Source organism: Giraffa tippelskirchi, chromosome 8 (genome assembly GCF_054371585.1).
Source record: "Giraffa tippelskirchi isolate mGirTip1 chromosome 8, T2T-mGirTip1v1.2.pri, whole genome shotgun sequence".
In the NCBI taxonomy this organism is placed as follows: domain Eukaryota; kingdom Metazoa; phylum Chordata; class Mammalia; order Artiodactyla; family Giraffidae; genus Giraffa; species Giraffa tippelskirchi.
Window position 1 is genome coordinate 65370943 of NC_137282.1, and position 20113 is coordinate 65391055.

Consider the following 20113-nt stretch of genomic DNA (forward strand, 5'->3'; position numbering starts at 1 on the left):
ACGAAAAAGCCCCGATACGGACATCCAAGGTTGTGTGAAAGGAAATTAGACGAGCAAACTAGGATCCTCAGGAGAGTATCGGAGAAGGCGATGGCGACCCACTCCAGTACTCTTGCCTGGAAAATGCCCTGGACAGAGGAGCCTGGTAGGCTGCAGGCCATGGGGTCGCGCAGAGTCAGACACGACTGAAGTGACTTAGCCGCAGCGGCAGCAGCAGGACAGTATGCTATTGGGAATACAACAACACACACAGATCCAGATCGATGGAATAAAGTTGAGGGTCCAGAAACAAACCCCGGCATCCATGGTCAACTCGTCTCTGACACAGAAGGGGAGAATATCCAAATGGGAACAAGAAAGCCTCTTCAATCAATGTCCATGGGAAAACCAGACAGCTACATCTGAAGAACGCTATTGGTTTTGATCTCACACCACCTCAATATCGGGGAAAACCCTCACCCTAAAGGCTGATGTCATGAGATAGCTAGAAAGAAGCGTAGGTCAAAGGCTCCTTAACATCAGAGTCTCCTTGCCATTTGCTGGGCGGAGGTAGAAATGGGTCTCTTCAAGTAAGGGAAAGAGGGAAACGAAGTACACCAATGGGTTTCCATCCAATGGAACCTCTTCACAACAGAGAAGCTAAGCATTCACAAATGCAAAAGATAGGAAACGGAACATGAGAGACTCCTTGCAAGTGGTGTATCTGAGAAGGGGTTCATATGGAAAGAGACGAAGAATGCACAGCACTCAGATTCCAAGAAACACCACCACCACCCTTGACCCTTCCCCCATGACCAACTCCGACCTAAAGCCTTTCTCTCCCTCTAACCTATCCCTAAAACATAACCCTCATCTAATCATATACATGTGCATTCCTAGCATCCATCCATCCACACACGAGAGAGAAAGAGGAAGACACAGACTGAATCGAGAAAGGAAAAGAGAGGGACACAGCCAGAGAGAGACACGGAACCAAAGAGAGGAAAGGAGTCGATGGCCCAGACTTTTCATCACTCTGTCTCGAAGGTAGAAGCAATGACAGCGCCCATCCACCCCAGAAGGGGGAAAAGGACGGAAGGTTTGGAGAGGAAAAGACAAGAACCCAGGGATCCATTAGAAGCTCAGCCACCCGCAGAAGCCGAGCTGGGACACTTGAACAGAATCTCAATGGAAACAGAGGACCAGAAACTTGGCTACTCTTTTCTATAAGAGAGGGAGACCTTCGAGTCTTCCTTTCGGTGCTCCAACTTGGATGCGGGGTCTCAAAACAGTCAGGAGGGGGAGTGCCTTTTCCTGGGTTCCACGGCGCATCCAGGCCTCGTTCTGCCCCATTCTGTGCTGTGTCAGCCCTGGATGGAGTCTTTCTTTCTGAAGTCTCAGCGCACAAGCTCCACGTGATATCGGCCCCAGGTGGAAAGGCATGGAGCTGCTCGTAGGCCGCCAGACCTAGGAAACAGATGGGAGAATGACCCCCTCTCTGCAGATGGAGAGACTGGGGAAACCCTGAGGGGCATATGCTTGTCCAGGGCCACACCACTTATGAGAAGAAGGAGCCTGGTCTGAGAGCAGCGGGGTCCTCGGAGCTCAGGCCCTGGCTGCACCCAGGCCTCCCCAGGGCTGTGGGCTGGGCTGTGTGGCTGTCACTGTGCCTGCACATGGCCTAAGGGGGGTGGTCGAGCAGTCAGAAACCCAGAGATTCCCTTGGGAAGTTTTGGGGAAGGGACCTCAGCACGAACCCCAGGAAATGATGTCACCTGCCGGCAACAGAACCCAACAGAACCCGCAACCCGGGTATCCAGGCCTCCAGAGCGGAGAGGAGCCCCCAGCCAGATCACTTGCTGCCAGGATGTTCTGCTGTTTGCCCCTGCCCAGAGCCCGGGGCCGCAGGAGAGCTCACAGGCAGTGTGCGTGGGCACCCTGTCGACGTTGGCTCAGGGCACCCCCGAGAGGCCTCTGGCCCTTTGCCCGGAGAAACAGAAAGGTAACACGGGGAGCCCCAGGCCGGGCCAGGCCACCTCTCCCATGCCACCCGGAAACACCGGGTCCTTTGCCTGTGTGTGTGGATGCGGGTTTCTCGGGGTGTGTCTCCCTCAAGGAAGCCCAGGCGGATGTGGGGTCAGAAGCCTGCGGACAAGTTGTGTCCACACCCCAGGGGAGAGCAGGCTGGGTGGGATGGGGAGAGTGCGGGCAGCGCCGGCCGCCCAGGCTGACCTCACACCCTCAGGTGGGTCTCTTTCCTCCCGGGTGGGGATGTGAGCAGACACACGTCTCTGACCCTTCTGGGAAGAGAAGTTCGAGCAGGCAGAAGCAGCGGCTCCACTGGCCGGGCCCAGCTCGGAAAACTCCCAGCACGGCTGGCTGACGGTCACTGTCGTTGCAGAGCTTCCCACGTGATGAGGCCGAGGACGGGGACACCCCGTCCACCTCCTGGAGGGAGGGGTCGGAGCACCACCCCCCCGCCCGTGAGGCCCAGTGCAGGCTCCAGGTGAGCGTGCCCACGGAGGCATCAGCCCCACCGGGGGCGAAGCGGAGGCGGGGAAGGCCTGCTGCCGAGACACCGCCCAGGATACACCCGGCGGCCCAGTCTGAGGCTGCCACGGAGCTCAGCACACCGGGCTCCGACCCAGAGTCCCGAGAACCCCGGCCTCTGAGGCAGCAGGAGGACCTGGAGCCCAGCACGCCAGAGCACAGAGGTGAGGACGCTGGGGCTGGTGCACGGGAGTGTGTGGGGAGGGGGTGCTGAGCTACACAGGGACGAGTCCCCGAAAGATGCTGCTGGGCCTGCAGCAAGCGCTGGCCTCACACCCCCACCCCCATCTTGCACACTTCAGTCCCAAAAGACATCCGACGCTGGGTATTCTTTGGGAATCTCTTGGAAGCATTCTGTCCCGGGATACGCACATGCCAAGGCTGGCCTGTGGGTAAACTTTGCTTCTCCCCCAGCTCTAGCACTGGCCTCCAACTGGAACCAGGCTCCACTTCCCAGACCTGTCCCTACAGAGGTGGTGGCTCCAGGTGCAGGACCCAGGAATCCACCGAGGGCTGATGGAGAACCGAGACTTGCCCTCGCAGAGACACCAGGCCAGCTGGGTACTGGCCAGCACACCGGGCAGATCGGATCTCCGTGCCTGCAGGACCCCCAGCTCCAGGCACTGATGTCCCACCCCCTCAGCGAGAACCTCCACCTCCACGTGCACCTGTACCTGCTCGGGCTTTGGCAGGAGAACCCGAGGCAGAGGAGGAGTCACCGCCTCGGCAGGGAGAGCCTGCCCTGGCTCCCGCGCAACACCCAGACGCCGACGATGACTCACCCGCCCCTGCAGGAAGAACGAGCCCCCGCTCTGGACAGAGACCCAGAGCCCTTGCCGGAAACACCACGTCCAGGGCAGCGGTCGGCTCTGCAGCCTCCATCCCTGTCTGCTCACCGTGGACGCCGGCAACTCGTTCTGCCCCCAGGGGACATGGAGTTCCTTTCCCCTGAACTGCTTTGCATTTGGTTTGTTTCCACCTTTCTGGTGATGTTTTATTGTTTGTATGGTTTCGTGTATTTCTGTTGGTTAAGTTGGGATTAGTAAACTTTTTCATCATTGTTGCAATTTGGGAACACTGTTGTGTAACTCTGGTGATACTGTGTTACCATCACCACTTTGTAGTTGCAGACCCCTTCCATCTTTATGCCCCACCCGCCAACAAAGCCTGGATTCAAGGCAAGCACGCCCTGTTCATCCCTCCCCCCCGATCCTGAACACAATTTCATCTTTTCTTTCGGCATTCCTTCCTATATTCTTGGTGTCCCCAATCAATGCCTCTCAGTGAAATGACTGAAGGAGTTTTTTTCGGACTCTCCACCTACTGTAAGACTCCATTGGAGAGTTCTCATTTTTATGTCCTTTGAAGTAGCCTTTGATAGCTGAAAGGACGGTGTACGTCCTTTCAAGATATCATGTGCCAAACGAAGCCCTTTTGGCAAATGCCATCATTATCTCCAGGCAGGCATTGCTGTTTGAAGGGTGACATCTCAGCCAGAAGGCAGAGGCTGAGCTCCTCTTGTTGCACCAGCTCCCAAAAGAAGCCAAGAAAGGGAGCTGGAACAACAAACCACCCCAACGCCCAGGAAAGCGTTCTTCACGACAGCAGGCTAGAAAATGACCCAACAACCTTGTGGCCCAGAACCCCTCTAGAAAAATCACTGTTCCATAAAAAAGAGAAACACATGGGAAGTTCCAAGGAGAGGCAATGCCCACGGCCAGTGTACTTTAGAGACGGCCTGACCGCTCCGGGGAAGACACGCACCGACGGAACCCCTTGGGAAACAGCAGTGATAGTCCTCACCGTCGTAAGGGTTTCCTCTGGGGACAACCTGCCCTGGGCACCACATGAGGGAGCAGACCGGCTTCTCTTCCTCTGCCCCCACACCATTCACTCATGAAGGCAGCTCAGGTGTTCTCATGCCCTGCCTGCCTGCCTGCCTGCCTGGCTCATCCGTGAGCTGTGCCCACCTCCAGGGCAGGACTCCACCTTCTCCTCTCTGTGTACCGTGACTCTGCACACAGTGGGCTTTCAGAACCTTAGGAGACTTGAGCCATTCCCACTCGAGCCAGAACCCTCCCCAGGAAGGAAAACAGCTGTGGAGTCATTTTGGCCCCAGCACTGGTTCCCAAACCCTGGCGGCTCCTACAGCCTCTACGGTGTGAAGAGGGAGGTCCCTTCTGACAGAGCTTTCCGGCTGTCAGATCTAAGCTGTTGTTTCACTGTCAGCTGTGTCTCTTCCGTTGCAGCCAGGTGGGCCACGCTGCTCCAAAGGAGCTCACAAGCTGAGTTGCAAGGGAGGTATTGAGAGGACAGGGATGGCTACAACGTGCTGCAAACTGAGTGAGGGTCCCCACAATCCTCAGCAAAGGTCTGTGGCGTGCAAGTGGGGAGTAGAGGGCCCCCAAGTTCCAAAGGAAGGGAGGTACTCGGGAGCTAAAGCCCTTGGCTGCTGTGGTAGCAGCTGCAGATGGCAGCTCGTCCACAGTGCACTTCGAATGAGGTCATATGAGCGGGACTCGGGAAATGGCTCCGAAATCCAGAGAAAGGGGTCAGGGTATGTGGGAATCCGGCGGGGGTGGGGGGTGGATGAAGGAAGGTGTCCTTCCTCTCTCCAGTGCAATTTGGTTTGGTGAGTCTCAAAGCTACCAGATGGCACTTCCCAAGTCAGGCCCCCGCAGGAATCAGGGTGGGCTGCGTGCCTCGGCCCCTGCCACAGGGACAAGCCACACCAGTGGCCTCCCTGAGCTCAAATGGCCGGATCTGGGGCTTCTGTCTGGGTGCACACCTCCTTGCTGTGGCCAAGTTCCCCCCTTCTCTGAGCACCAGCTTCATCCTCTCGAATGAGGACATCGATTGCTACCTTGGCACGTTACTCTCTTCATCCTGTGAAGACTCATTAGGCTTATCCTACAATTACTAGCTGGCCCGAAGAGATATCTCCTGAATCCAGATTAAGGGGGAGTCTCCCAGGCTCATCTGGCATGTCTTCCCTGAAGTCTGCCAAAACCCACACCCTTGCATTTCCAGGGACTCCCCTTAGCCAGCTGGGCAGAAAACCCAGCATGGTTCAAACAAGCTGACAGACAAGCGGGAGAGGACTCACGGGCAGACGGCCTCCCTCAGGTCTCGGGTGGAGCTCTGGGACCACAGCAGCAACGGGCCATCCCAGCCCCTGGGCTCAGCAGTGCCCTCATTCTCAGGCCGGCGGCTCTGCCCTGAGGGGAGCAGGAAGGTCACCAACTGCCGCAGGCGGACCTCAAGCCCCTCCCACTGCTGGAGCCTGACCTCCCCCGGCCCCACCCCTTCCCCTACCCCAGCAGGACGAGAGCTCGTCTTCCCCTGGCTTCCAACGTGAGGCCCGACCCTGGGCCCCGATTGGGCACTGCCCCAGTCCGGAGCCAATCACAGTGGCCAGGGAGGTGGAACGCACCGATTGGCCAGGGCCAGGTCATGTGACCATGCTCCCCAGGAAACTCAAATATTACCAAGATTCCCTAACAAACCAATGAACGAAATTATCCAGTAAAGGCAAACCGTACTTTTTAATGAGGCCAATGTGACAGAAAAAAAAAAAAAAAAGCTTCACAATGAACTGCTCAAGGAAGCTACTAAATAAACTTTCAGAAAATTTAAGTAGTTTTTTTTTTTTTTTAATAGGGTGACGGAGAGCTATACCTTTCCCATCTATGTGAATTTAGGTTTAAACTAGATTTCCCTTGGCTATTATATAAGACAAAAAAGCCCACATCACCCCCTTTCACTTCCCCCACCCCCAAAAAGGGTTTTAGTCTATTGAATTTTTGTGTCCTCAGTTGTGTCTGATTCACGGCAACTCACGAACTCTACACAGCCAGGCTCTTCCGTCCATGGAATTCAGGGCAATTTTTTTCTGTCACAGTAAATGCCCACCCTGGGTGATCCAAAGGCAAGGGCTCAGAGGATCCTGAGAGACTAACTCCTTTCAGCTGAGCACAAAGCTGACTCCTCACTGGGATGCCTGTGGCCTGGGGCTCCCAGAGGGGAGAGCAGCACTCGCCCCACCGTGTGGTCACTGCTGGAAGTGCAGGCTGCTCCTCACTCCCCCTTGACAGTGTCCCTGAGGGCAGAACAGTGTGAATCTACTCAAGGTGGAAACGCAAACTCCGATGCAACCAGACTTCCCACAAGGTCTCCAAAACCACTCAGGAACAGGGAATTGGAAACTGCAGGGCATGACATGAATGGAGATGGAGACTTGACACCTTACACCGAGTTCACTTCCAGTTATCCCTAGACAAAGTTTCCATGAAAACTTGTCACAAATCTAGAAGAACAATGAGCGGAAACCGGACACGTGCTTTGAGTCTTCACACACAAAACTAAAAGGCAGTCCACAAAACAACCCAGAGAATACAGTGGACTTTGCAAAATCAAAGATATCTACTGTGGGAAAGACCTCATGACAAAAGCAAAAGACAGGTCATACATCGCGAGATGAATGAGTGGAAACACAAAGCTTCTCAAGGATGTGTCTCCAAACAGACAAAGAACACCAACACGACAAGCCTGTGAAAACTAGGGAAAGGTCTGAAGGGACAGCAGACTGAGGAAGACACACACAGAGTATCCCGGATGATGTCCAGCACTGAGGGCCTGAAGAAACAACAGTCTAGTTGCACTCCCTCGGGCCTGTGTGACCCTGGATGAGGCCTCTGTTTCCCGGTGGCTCTGAGAGATGGACAGGGAGGAAGGGGAAGAGAAATCACTTGCATTTCTAATACTCACAGCAAAGTCTTCCAATGAGAAGGGAATTATCACCCCCACTGACAATGCCATTCACTGAAGTGATACCCACGAGTCCATCTAACCCAGAAGGGAAGGAAGGACCTGTTCTCACAAAACGGCGAGAGATGGAAGAAGGAAGATCAAGCCCACACCAATCGCTGCAAAGAGAAGCTGTGCTCAGGGCTTGAAAGAATTCCTATTGGGAAAATGATGTCACAGCCCCACAAGGCAATCCACAGCTTCGATGCTATTCCTCCCAAAATGCCAATGCATTTTCGCACCGAACAAAGAATTGCAACAGGGGTTTCGGAAACAGAAAAGAGCCTAAATTGTCAATACAATCCGACGAAAAAGCCCCGATACGGACATCCAAGGTTGTGTGAAAGGAAATTAGACGAGCAAACTAGGATCCTCAGGAGAGTATCGGAGAAGGCGATGGCGACCCACTCCAGTACTCTTGCCTGGAAAGTGCCCTGGACAGAGGAGCCTGGTAGGCTGCAGGCCATGGGGTCGCGCAGAGTCAGACACGACTGAAGTGACTTAGCCGCAGCGGCAGCAGCAGGACAGTATGCTATTGGGAATACAACAACACACACAGATCCAGATCGATGGAATAAAGTTGAGGGTCCAGAAACAAACCCCGGCATCCATGGTCAACTCGTCTCTGACACAGAAGGGGAGAATATCCAAATGGGAACAAGAAAGCCTCTTCAATCAATGTCCATGGGAAAACCAGACAGCTACATCTGAAGAACGCTATTGGTTTTGATCTCACACCACCTCAATATCGGGGAAAACCCTCACCCTAAAGGCTGATGTCATGAGATAGCTAGAAAGAAGCGTAGGTCAAAGGCTCCTTAACATCAGAGTCTCCTTGCCATTTGCTGGGCGGAGGTAGAAATGGGTCTCTTCAAGTAAGGGAAAGAGGGAAACGAAGTACACCAATGGGTTTCCATCCAATGGAACCTCTTCACAACAGAGAAGCTAAGCATTCACAAATGCAAAAGATAGGAAACGGAACATGAGAGACTCCTTGCAAGTGGTGTATCTGAGAAGGGGTTCATATGGAAAGAGACGAAGAATGCACAGCACTCAGATTCCAAGAAACACCACCACCACCCTTGACCCTTCCCCCATGACCAACTCCGACCTAAAGCCTTTCTCTCCCTCTAACCTATCCCTAAAACATAACCCTCATCTAATCATATACATGTGCATTCCTAGCATCCATCCATCCACACACGAGAGAGAAAGAGGAAGACACAGACTGAATCGAGAAAGGAAAAGAGAGGGACACAGCCAGAGAGAGACACGGAACCAAAGAGAGGAAAGGAGTCGATGGCCCAGACTTTTCATCACTCTGTCTCGAAGGTAGAAGCAATGACAGCGCCCATCCACCCCAGAAGGGGGAAAAGGACGGAAGGTTTGGAGAGGAAAAGACAAGAACCCAGGGATCCATTAGAAGCTCAGCCACCCGCAGAAGCCGAGCTGGGACACTTGAACAGAATCTCAATGCAAACAGAGGACCAGAAAGTTGGCTACTCTTTTCTATAAGAGAGGGAGACCTTCGAGTCTTCCTTTCGGTGCTCCAACTTGGATGCGGGGTCTCAAAACAGTCAGGAGGGGGAGTGCCTTTTCCTGGGTTCCACGGCGCATCCAGGCCTCGTTCTGCCCCATTCTGTGCTGTGTCAGCCCTGGATGGAGTCTTTCTTTCTGAAGTCTCAGCGCACAAGCTCCACGTGATATCGGCCCCAGGTGGAAAGGCATGGAGCTGCTCGTAGGCCGCCAGACCTAGGAAACAGATGGGAGAATGACCCCCTCTCTGCAGATGGAGAGACTGGGGAAACCCTGAGGGGCATATGCTTGTCCAGGGCCACACCACTTATGAGAAGAAGGAGCCTGGTCTGAGAGCAGCGGGGTCCTCGGAGCTCAGGCCCTGGCTGCACCCAGGCCTCCCCAGGGCTGTGGGCTGGGCTGTGTGGCTGTCACTGTGCCTGCACATGGCCTAAGGGGGGTGGTCGAGCAGTCAGAAACCCAGAGATTCCCTTGGGAAGTTTTGGGGAAGGGACCTCAGCACGAACCCCAGGAAATGATGTCACCTGCCGGCAACAGAACCCAACAGAACCCGCAACCCGGGTATCCAGGCCTCCAGAGCGGAGAGGAGCCCCCAGCCAGATCACTTGCTGCCAGGATGTTCTGCTGTTTGCCCCTGCCCAGAGCCCGGGGCCGCAGGAGAGCTCACAGGCAGTGTGCGTGGGCACCCTGTCGACGTTGGCTCAGGGCACCCCCGAGAGGCCTCTGGCCCTTTGCCCGGAGAAACAGAAAGGTAACACGGGGAGCCCCAGGCCGGGCCAGGCCACCTCTCCCATGCCACCCGGAAACACCGGGTCCTTTGCCTGTGTGTGTGGATGCGGGTTTCTCGGGGTGTGTCTCCCTCAAGGAAGCCCAGGCGGATGTGGGGTCAGAAGCCTGCGGACAAGTTGTGTCCACACCCCAGGGGAGAGCAGGCTGGGTGGGATGGGGAGAGTGCGGGCAGCGCCGGCCGCCCAGGCTGACCTCACACCCTCAGGTGGGTCTCTTTCCTCCCGGGTGGGGATGTGAGCAGACACACGTCTCTGACCCTTCTGGGAAGAGAAGTTCGAGCAGGCAGAAGCAGCGGCTCCACTGGCCGGGCCCAGCTCGGAAAACTCCCAGCACGGCTGGCTGACGGTCACTGTCGTTGCAGAGCTTCCCACGTGATGAGGCCGAGGACGGGGACACCCCGTCCACCTCCTGGAGGGAGGGGTCGGAGCACCACCCCCCCGCCCGTGAGGCCCAGTGCAGGCTCCAGGTGAGCGTGCCCACGGAGGCATCAGCCCCACCGGGGGCGAAGCGGAGGCGGGGAAGGCCTGCTGCCGAGACACCGCCCAGGATACACCCGGCGGCCCAGTCTGAGGCTGCCACGGAGCTCAGCACACCCGGCTCCGACCCAGAGTCCCGAGAACCCCGGCCTCTGAGGCAGCAGGAGGACCTGGAGCCCAGCACGCCAGAGCACAGAGGTGAGGACGCTGGGGCTGGTGCACGGGAGTGTGTGGGGAGGGGGTGCTGAGCTACACAGGGACGAGTCCCCGAAAGATGCTGCTGGGCCTGCAGCAAGCGCTGGCCTCACACCCCCACCCCCATCTTGCACACTTCAGTCCCAAAAGACATCCGACGCTGGTTATTCTTTGGGAATCTCTTGGAAGCATTCTGTCCCGGGATACGCACATGCCAAGGCTGGCCTGTGGGTAAACTTTGCTTCTCCCCCAGCTCTAGCACTGGCCTCCAACTGGAACCAGGCTCCACTTCCCAGACCTGTCCCTACAGAGGTGGTGGCTCCAGGTGCAGGACCCAGGAATCCACCGAGGGCTGATGGAGAACCGAGACTTGCCCTCGCAGAGACACCAGGCCAGCTGGGTACTGGCCAGCACACCGGGCAGATCGGATCTCCGTGCCTGCAGGACCCCCAGCTCCAGGCACTGATGTCCCACCCCCTCAGCGAGAACCTCCACCTCCACGTGCACCTGTACCTGCTCGGGCTTTGGCAGGAGAACCCGAGGCAGAGGAGGAGTCACCGCCTCGGCAGGGAGAGCCTGCCCTGGCTCCCGCGCAACACCCAGACGCCGACGATGACTCACCCGCCCCTGCAGGAAGAACGAGCCCCCGCTCTGGACAGAGACCCAGAGCCCTTGCCGGAAACACCACGTCCAGGGCAGCGGTCGGCTCTGCAGCCTCCATCCCTGTCTGCTCACCGTGGACGCCGGCAACTCGTTCTGCCCCCAGGGGACATGGAGTTCCTTTCCCCTGAACTGCTTTGCATTTGGTTTGTTTCCACCTTTCTGGTGATGTTTTATTGTTTGTATGGTTTCGTGTATTTCTGTTGGTTAAGTTGGGATTAGTAAACTTTTTCATCATTGTTGCAATTTGGGAACACTGTTGTGTAACTCTGGTGATACTGTGTTACCATCACCACTTTGTAGTTGCAGACCCCTTCCATCTTTATGCCCCACCCGCCAACAAAGCCTGGATTCAAGGCAAGCACGCCCTGTTCATCCCTCCCCCCCGATCCTGAACACAATTTCATCTTTTCTTTCGGCATTCCTTCCTATATTCTTGGTGTCCCCAATCAATGCCTCTCAGTGAAATGACTGAAGGAGTTTTTTTCGGACTCTCCACCTACTGTAAGACTCCATTGGAGAGTTCTCATTTTTATGTCCTTTGAAGTAGCCTTTGATAGCTGAAAGGACGGTGTACGTCCTTTCAAGATATCATGTGCCAAACGAAGCCCTTTTGGCAAATGCCATCATTATCTCCAGGCAGGCATTGCTGTTTGAAGGGTGACATCTCAGCCAGAAGGCAGAGGCTGAGCTCCTCTTGTTGCACCAGCTCCCAAAAGAAGCCAAGAAAGGGAGCTGGAACAACAAACCACCCCAACGCCCAGGAAAGCGTTCTTCACGACAGCAGGCTAGAAAATGACCCAACAACCTTGTGGCCCAGAACCCCTCTAGAAAAATCACTGTTCCATAAAAAAGAGAAACACATGGGAAGTTCCAAGGAGAGGCAATGCCCACGGCCAGTGTACTTTAGAGACGGCCTGACCGCTCCGGGGAAGACACGCACCGACGGAACCCCTTGGGAAACAGCAGTGATAGTCCTCACCGTCGTAAGGGTTTCCTCTGGGGACAACCTGCCCTGGGCACCACATGAGGGAGCAGACCGGCTTCTCTTCCTCTGCCCCCACACCATTCACTCATGAAGGCAGCTCAGGTGTTCTCATGCCCTGCCTGCCTGCCTGCCTGCCTGGCTCATCCGTGAGCTGTGCCCACCTCCAGGGCAGGACTCCACCTTCTCCTCTCTGTGTACCGTGACTCTGCACACAGTGGGCTTTCAGAACCTTAGGAGACTTGAGCCATTCCCACTCGAGCCAGAACCCTCCCCAGGAAGGAAAACAGCTGTGGAGTCATTTTGGCCCCAGCACTGGTTCCCAAACCCTGGCGGCTCCTACAGCCTCTACGGTGTGAAGAGGGAGGTCCCTTCTGACAGAGCTTTCCGGCTGTCAGATCTAAGCTGTTGTTTCACTGTCAGCTGTGTCTCTTCCGTTGCAGCCAGGTGGGCCACGCTGCTCCAAAGGAGCTCACAAGCTGAGTTGCAAGGGAGGTATTGAGAGGACAGGGATGGCTACAACGTGCTGCAAACTGAGTGAGGGTCCCCACAATCCTCAGCAAAGGTCTGTGGCGTGCAAGTGGGGAGTAGAGGGCCCCCAAGTTCCAAAGGAAGGGAGGTACTCGGGAGCTAAAGCCCTTGGCTGCTGTGGTAGCAGCTGCAGATGGCAGCTCGTCCACAGTGCACTTCGAATGAGGTCATATGAGCGGGACTCGGGAAATGGCTCCGAAATCCAGAGAAAGGGGTCAGGGTATGTGGGAATCCGGCGGGGGTGGGGGGTGGATGAAGGAAGGTGTCCTTCCTCTCTCCAGTGCAATTTGGTTTGGTGAGTCTCAAAGCTACCAGATGGCACTTCCCAAGTCAGGCCCCCGCAGGAATCAGGGTGGGCTGCGTGCCTCGGCCCCTGCCACAGGGACAAGCCACACCAGTGGCCTCCCTGAGCTCAAATGGCCGGATCTGGGGCTTCTGTCTGGGTGCACACCTCCTTGCTGTGGCCAAGTTCCCCCCTTCTCTGAGCACCAGCTTCATCCTCTCGAATGAGGACATCGATTGCTACCTTGGCACGTTACTCTCTTCATCCTGTGAAGACTCATTAGGCTTATCCTACAATTACTAGCTGGCCCGAAGAGATATCTCCTGAATCCAGATTAAGGGGGAGTCTCCCAGGCTCATCTGGCATGTCTTCCCTGAAGTCTGCCAAAACCCACACCCTTGCATTTCCAGGGACTCCCCTTAGCCAGCTGGGCAGAAAACCCAGCATGGTTCAAACAAGCTGACAGACAAGCGGGAGAGGACTCACGGGCAGACGGCCTCCCTCAGGTCTCGGGTGGAGCTCTGGGACCACAGCAGCAACGGGCCATCCCAGCCCCTGGGCTCAGCAGTGCCCTCATTCTCAGGCCGGCGGCTCTGCCCTGAGGGGAGCAGGAAGGTCACCAACTGCCGCAGGCGGACCTCAAGCCCCTCCCACTGCTGGAGCCTGACCTCCCCCGGCCCCACCCCTTCCCCTACCCCAGCAGGACGAGAGCTCGTCTTCCCCTGGCTTCCAACGTGAGGCCCGACCCTGGGCCCCGATTGGGCACTGCCCCAGTCCGGAGCCAATCACAGTGGCCAGGGAGGTGGAACGCACCGATTGGCCAGGGCCAGGTCATGTGACCATGCTCCCCAGGAAACTCAAATATTACCAAGATTCCCTAACAAACCAATGAACGAAATTATCCAGTAAAGGCAAACCGTACTTTTTAATGAGGCCAATGTGACAGAAAAAAAAAAAAAAAAGCTTCACAATGAACTGCTCAAGGAAGCTACTAAATAAACTTTCAGAAAATTTAAGTAGTTTTTTTTTTTTTTTAATAGGGTGACGGAGAGCTATACCTTTCCCATCTATGTGAATTTAGGTTTAAACTAGATTTCCCTTGGCTATTATATAAGACAAAAAAACCCACATCACCCCCTTTCACTTCCCCCACCCCCAAAAAGGGTTTTAGTCTATTGAATTTTTGTGTCCTCAGTTGTGTCTGATTCACGGCAACTCACGAACTCTACACAGCCAGGCTCTTCCGTCCATGGAATTCAGGGCAATTTTTTTCTGTCACAGTAAATGCCCACCCTGGGTGATCCAAAGGCAAGGGCTCAGAGGATCCTGAGAGACTAACTCCTTTCAGCTGAGCACAAAGCTGGCTCCTCACTGGGATGCCTGTGGCCTGGGGCTCCCAGAGGGGAGAGCAGCACTCGCCCCACCGTGTGGTCACTGCTGGAAGTGCAGGCTGCTCCTCACTCCCCCTTGACAGTGTCCCTGAGGGCAGAACAGTGTGAATCTACTCAAGGTGGAAACGCAAACTCCGATGCAACCAGACTTCCCACAAGGTCTCCAAAACCACTCAGGAACAGGGAATTGGAAACTGCAGGGCATGACATGAATGGAGATGGAGACTTGACACCTTACACCGAGTTCACTTCCAGTTATCCCTAGACAAAGTTTCCATGAAAACTCGTCACAAATCTAGAAGAACAATGAGCGGAAACCGGACACGTGCTTTGAGTCTTCACACACAAAACTAAAAGGCAGTCCACAAAACAACCCAGAGAATACAGTGGACTTTGCAAAATCAAAGATATCTACTGTGGGAAAGACCTCATGACAAAAGCAAAAGACAGGTCATACATCGCGAGACGAATGAGTGGAAACACAAAGCTTCTCAAGGATGTGTCTCCAAACAGACAAAGAACACCAACACGACAAGCCTGTGAAAACTAGGGAAAGGTCTGAAGGGACACCAGACTGAGGAAGACACACACAGAGTATCCCGGATGATGTCCAGCACAGAGGGCCTGAAGAAACAACAGTCTAGTTGCACTCCCTCGGGCCTGTGTGACCCTGGATGAGGCCTCTGTTTCCCGGTGGCTCTGACAGATGGACAGGGAGGAAGGGGAAGAGAAATCACTTGCATTTCTAATACTCACAGCAAAGTCTTCCAATGAGAAGGGAATTATCACCCCCACTGACAATGCCATTCACTGAAGTGATACCCACGAGTCCATCTAACCCAGAAGGGAAGGAAGGACCTGTTCTCACAAAACGGCGAGAGATGGAAGAAGGAAGATCAAGCCCACACCAATCGCTGCAAAGAGAAGCTGTGCTCAGGGCTTGAAAGAATTCCTATTGGGAAAATGATGTCACAGCCCCACAAGGCAATCCACAGCTTCGATGGTATTCCTCCCAAAATGCCAATGCATTTTCGCACCGAACAAAGAATTGCAACAGGGGTTACGGAAACAGAAAAGAGCCTAAATTGTCAATACAATCCGACGAAAAAGCCCCGATACGGACATCCAAGGTTGTGTGAAAGGAAATTAGACGAGCAAACTAGGATCCTCAGGAGAGTATCGGAGAAGGCGATGGCGACCCACTCCAGTACTCTTGCCTGGAAAATGCCCTGGACAGAGGAGCCTGGTAGGCTGCAGGCCATGGGGTCGCGCAGAGTCAGACACGACTGAAGTGACTTAGCCGCAGCGGCAGCAGCAGGACAGTATGCTATTGGGAATACAACAACACACACAGATCCAGATCGATGGAATAAAGTTGAGGGTCCAGAAACAAACCCCGGCATCCATGGTCAACTCGTCTCTGACACAGAAGGGGAGAATATCCAAATGGGAACAAGAAAGCCTCTTCAATCAATGTCCATGGGAAAACCAGACAGCTACATCTGAAGAACGCTATTGGTTTTGATCTCACACCACCTCAATATCGGGGAAAACCCTCACCCTAAAGGCTGATGTCATGAGATAGCTAGAAAGAAGCGTAGGTCAAAGGCTCCTTAACATCAGAGTCTCCTTGCCATTTGCTGGGCGGAGGTAGAAATGGGTCTCTTCAAGTAAGGGAAAGAGGGAAACGAAGTACACCAATGGGTTTCCATCCAATGGAACCTCTTCACAACAGAGAAGCTAAGCATTCACAAATGCAAAAGATAGGAAACGGAACATGAGAGACTCCTTGCAAGTGGTGTATCTGAGAAGGGGTTCATATGGAAAGAGACGAAGAATGCACAGCACTCAGATTCCAAGAAACACCACCACCACCCTTGACCCTTCCCCCATGACCAACTCCGACCTAAAGCCTTTCTCTCCCTCTAACCTATCCCTAAAACATAACCCTCATCTAATCATATACATGTGCATTCCTAGCATCCATCCATCCACACACGAGAGAGAAAGAGGAAGACACAGACTGAATCGAGAAAGGAAAAGAGAGGGACACAGCCAGAGAGAGACACGGAACCAAAGAGAGGAAAGGAGTCGATGGCCCAGACTTTTCATCACTCTGTCTCGAAGGTAGAAGCAATGACAGCGCCCATCCACCCCAGAAGGGGGAAAAGGACGGAAGGTTTGGAGAGGAAAAGACAAGAACCCAGGGATCCATTAGAAGCTCAGCCACCCGCAGAAGCCGAGCTGGGACACTTGAACAGAATCTCAATGCAAACAGAGGACCAGAAAGTTGGCTACTCTTTTCTATAAGAGAGGGAGACCTTCGAGTCTTCCTTTCGGTGCTCCAACTTGGATGCGGGGTCTCAAAACAGTCAGGAGGGGGAGTGCCTTTTCCTGGGTTCCACGGCGCATCCAGGCCTCGTTCTGCCCCATTCTGTGCTGTGTCAGCCCTGGATGGAGTCTTTCTTTCTGAAGTCTCAGCGCACAAGCTCCACGTGATATCGGCCCCAGGTGGAAAGGCATGGAGCTGCTCGTAGGCCGCCAGACCTAGGAAACAGATGGGAGAATGACCCCCTCTCTGCAGATGGAGAGACTGGGGAAACCCTGAGGGGCATATGCTTGTCCAGGGCCACACCACTTATGAGAAGAAGGAGCCTGGTCTGAGAGCAGCGGGGTCCTCGGAGCTCAGGCCCTGGCTGCACCCAGGCCTCCCCAGGGCTGTGGGCTGGGCTGTGTGGCTGTCACTGTGCCTGCACATGGCCTAAGGGGGGTGGTCGAGCAGTCAGAAACCCAGAGATTCCCTTGGGAAGTTTTGGGGAAGGGACCTCAGCACGAACCCCAGGAAATGATGTCACCTGCCGGCAACAGAACCCAACAGAACCCGCAACCCGGGTATCCAGGCCTCCAGAGCGGAGAGGAGCCCCCAGCCAGATCACTTGCTGCCAGGATGTTCTGCTGTTTGCCCCTGCCCAGAGCCCGGGGCCGCAGGAGAGCTCACAGGCAGTGTGCGTGGGCACCCTGTCGACGTTGGCTCAGGGCACCCCCGAGAGGCCTCTGGCCCTTTGCCCGGAGAAACAGAAAGGTAACACGGGGAGCCCCAGGCCGGGCCAGGCCACCTCTCCCATGCCACCCGGAAACACCGGGTCCTTTGCCTGTGTGTGTGGATGCGGGTTTCTCGGGGTGTGTCTCCCTCAAGGAAGCCCAGGCGGATGTGGGGTCAGAAGCCTGCGGACAAGTTGTGTCCACACCCCAGGGGAGAGCAGGCTGGGTGGGATGGGGAGAGTGCGGGCAGCGCCGGCCGCCCAGGCTGACCTCACACCCTCAGGTGGGTCTCTTTCCTCCCGGGTGGGGATGTGAGCAGACACACGTCTCTGACCCTTCTGGGAAGAGAAGTTCGAGCAGGCAGAAGCAGCGGCTCCACTGGCCGGGCCCAGCTCGGAAAACTCCCAGCACGGCTGGCTGACGGTCACTGTCGTTGCAGAGCTTCCCACGTGATGAGGCCGAGGACGGGGACACCCCGTCCACCTCCTGGAGGGAGGGGTCGGAGCACCACCCCCCCGCCCGTGAGGCCCAGTGCAGGCTCCAGGTGAGCGTGCCCACGGAGGCATCAGCCCCACCGGGGGCGAAGCGGAGGCGGGGAAGGCCTGCTGCCGAGACACCGCCCAGGATACACCCGGCGGCCCAGTCTGAGGCTGCCACGGAGCTCAGCACACCCGGCTCCGACCCAGAGTCCCGAGAACCCCGGCCTCTGAGGCAGCAGGAGGACCTGGAGCCCAGCACGCCAGAGCACAGAGGTGAGGACGCTGGGGCTGGTGCACGGGAGTGTGTGGGGAGGGGGTGCTGAGCTACACAGGGACGAGTCCCCGAAAGATGCTGCTGGGCCTGCAGCAAGCGCTGGCCTCACACCCCCACCCCCATCTTGCACACTTCAGTCCCAAAAGACATCCGACGCTGGGTATTCTTTGGGAATCTCTTGGAAGCATTCTGTCCCGGGATACGCACATGCCAAGGCTGGCCTGTGGGTAAACTTTGCTTCTCCCCCAGCTCTAGCACTGGCCTCCAACTGGAACCAGGCTCCACTTCCCAGACCTGTCCCTACAGAGGTGGTGGCTCCAGGTGCAGGACCCAGGAATCCACCGAGGGCTGATGGAGAACCGAGACTTGCCCTCGCAGAGACACCAGGCCAGCTGGGTACTGGCCAGCACACCGGGCAGATCGGATCTCCGTGCCTGCAGGACCCCCAGCTCCAGGCACTGATGTCCCACCCCCTCAGCGAGAACCTCCACCTCCACGTGCACCTGTACCTGCTCGGGCTTTGGCAGGAGAACCCGAGGCAGAGGAGGAGTCACCGCCTCGGCAGGGAGAGCCTGCCCTGGCTCCCGCGCAACACCCAGACGCCGACGATGACTCACCCGCCCCTGCAGGAAGAACGAGCCCCCGCTCTGGACAGAGACCCAGAGCCCTTGCCGGAAACACCACGTCCAGGGCAGCGGTCGGCTCTGCAGCCTCCATCCCTGTCTGCTCACCGTGGACGCCGGCAACTCGTTCTGCCCCCAGGGGACATGGAGTTCCTTTCCCCTGAACTGCTTTGCATTTGGTTTGTTTCCACCTTTCTGGTGATGTTTTATTGTTTGTATGGTTTCGTGTATTTCTGTTGGTTAAGTTGGGATTAGTAAACTTTTTCATCATTGTTGCAATTTGGGAACACTGTTGTGTAACTCTGGTGATACTGTGTTACCATCACCACTTTGTAGTTGCAGACCCCTTCCATCTTTATGCCCCACCCGCCAACAAAGCCTGGATTCAAGGCAAGCACGCCCTGTTCATCCCTCCCCCCCGATCCTGAACACAATTTCATCTTTTCTTTCGGCATTCCTTCCTATATTCTTGGTGTCCCCAATCAATGCCTCTCAGTGAAATGACTGAAGGAGTTTTTTTCGGACTCTCCACCTACTGTAAGACTCCATTGGAGAGTTCTCATTTTTATGTCCTTTGAAGTAGCCTTTGATAGCTGAAAGGACGGTGTACGTCCTTTCAAGATATCATGTGCCAAACGAAGCCCTTTTGGCAAATGCCATCATTATCTCCAGGCAGGCATTGCTGTTTGAAGGGTGACATCTCAGCCAGAAGGCAGAGGCTGAGCTCCTCTTGTTGCACCAGCTCCCAAAAGAAGCCAAGAAAGGGAGCTGGAACAACAAACCACCCCAACGCCCAGGAAAGCGTTCTTCACGACAGCAGGCTAGAAAATGACCCAACAACCTTGTGGCCCAGAACCCCTCTAGAAAAATCACTGTTCCATAAAAAAGAGAAACACATGGGAAGTTCCAAGGAGAGGCAATGCCCACGGCCAGTGTACTTTAGAGACGGCCTGACCGCTCCGGGGAAGACACGCACCGACGGAACCCCTTGGGAAACAGCAGTGATAGTCCTCACCGTCGTAAGGGTTTCCTCTGGGGACAACCTGCCCTGGGCACCACATGAGGGAGCAGACCGGCTTCTCTTCCTCTGCCCCCACACCATTCACTCATGAAGGCAGCTCAGGTGTTCTCATGCCCTGCCTGCCTGCCTGCCTGCCTGGCTCATCCGTGAGCTGTGCCCACCTCCAGGGCAGGACTCCACCTTCTCCTCTCTGTGTACCGTGACTCTGCACACAGTGGGCTTTCAGAACCTTAGGAGACTTGAGCCATTCCCACTCGAGCCAGAACCCTCCCCAGGAAGGAAAACAGCTGTGGAGTCATTTTGGCCCCAGCACTGGTTCCCAAACCCTGGCGGCTCCTACAGCCTCTACGGTGTGAAGAGGGAGGTCCCTTCTGACAGAGCTTTCCGGCTGTCAGATCTAAGCTGTTGTTTCACTGTCAGCTGTGTCTCTTCCGTTGCAGCCAGGTGGGCCACGCTGCTCCAAAGGAGCTCACAAGCTGAGTTGCAAGGGAGG

General features: G+C 55.5%; 3 protein-coding genes and 1 long non-coding RNA gene across 4 annotated transcripts in view; 3 read left to right on the forward strand and 1 right to left on the reverse strand.

Moving 5' to 3' along the window:
- Positions 1-1811: 1811 nt before the first annotated feature.
- LOC145517914 (uncharacterized) lies at positions 1812-3596 on the forward strand. The gene is made up of 3 exons (XM_081521249.1): positions 1812-1981; positions 2381-2693; positions 2944-3596. The coding sequence occupies exons 1-3, from the start codon at positions 1847-1849 to the stop codon at positions 3570-3572; spliced, it is 1077 nt and encodes a 358-aa protein (XP_081377375.1). The 5' UTR covers positions 1812-1846; the 3' UTR covers positions 3573-3596.
- Positions 3597-8820: 5224 nt separating this feature from the next.
- The window catches only part of LOC145517946 (uncharacterized), a 233750-nt gene continuing 222457 nt past the window's right edge, over positions 8821-20113 (reverse strand). The window contains exons 60-62 of the long non-coding RNA XR_014062431.1: positions 16503-16728; positions 13277-13388; positions 8821-9087 (exon numbers count right to left, since the gene is read on the reverse strand). This is a non-coding gene — a long non-coding RNA (uncharacterized LOC145517946). The remainder of the gene's footprint in view (positions 9088-13276; positions 13389-16502; positions 16729-20113) is intronic.
- On the forward strand, positions 9453-11237 carry LOC145517909 (uncharacterized). The gene is made up of 3 exons (XM_081521240.1): positions 9453-9622; positions 10022-10334; positions 10585-11237. The coding sequence occupies exons 1-3, from the start codon at positions 9488-9490 to the stop codon at positions 11211-11213; spliced, it is 1077 nt and encodes a 358-aa protein (XP_081377366.1). The 5' UTR covers positions 9453-9487; the 3' UTR covers positions 11214-11237.
- LOC145517898 (uncharacterized) lies at positions 17094-18878 on the forward strand. The gene is made up of 3 exons (XM_081521227.1): positions 17094-17263; positions 17663-17975; positions 18226-18878. Exons 1-3 carry the CDS (start codon positions 17129-17131, stop codon positions 18852-18854), a joined length of 1077 nt encoding a protein of 358 aa, XP_081377353.1. The 5' UTR covers positions 17094-17128; the 3' UTR covers positions 18855-18878.

Bases quoted from the DNA above. Each gene is read 5' to 3' on its own strand.
- LOC145517914 (XM_081521249.1), top strand. From the start codon at position 1,847: ATGTTCTGCTGTTTGCCCCTGCCCAGAGCCCGGGGCCGCAGGAGAGCT. The intron at 1,982-2,380 runs GTAACACGGGGA...CTGTCGTTGCAG, and splicing joins TTGCCCGGAGAAACAGAAAG to AGCTTCCCACGTGATGAGGC. The intron at 2,694-2,943 runs GTGAGGACGCTG...CTTCTCCCCCAG, and splicing joins CAGCACGCCAGAGCACAGAG to CTCTAGCACTGGCCTCCAAC.
- LOC145517909 (XM_081521240.1), top strand. From the start codon at position 9,488: ATGTTCTGCTGTTTGCCCCTGCCCAGAGCCCGGGGCCGCAGGAGAGCT. The intron at 9,623-10,021 runs GTAACACGGGGA...CTGTCGTTGCAG, and splicing joins TTGCCCGGAGAAACAGAAAG to AGCTTCCCACGTGATGAGGC. The intron at 10,335-10,584 runs GTGAGGACGCTG...CTTCTCCCCCAG, and splicing joins CAGCACGCCAGAGCACAGAG to CTCTAGCACTGGCCTCCAAC.
- LOC145517898 (XM_081521227.1), top strand. From the start codon at position 17,129: ATGTTCTGCTGTTTGCCCCTGCCCAGAGCCCGGGGCCGCAGGAGAGCT. The intron at 17,264-17,662 runs GTAACACGGGGA...CTGTCGTTGCAG, and splicing joins TTGCCCGGAGAAACAGAAAG to AGCTTCCCACGTGATGAGGC. The intron at 17,976-18,225 runs GTGAGGACGCTG...CTTCTCCCCCAG, and splicing joins CAGCACGCCAGAGCACAGAG to CTCTAGCACTGGCCTCCAAC.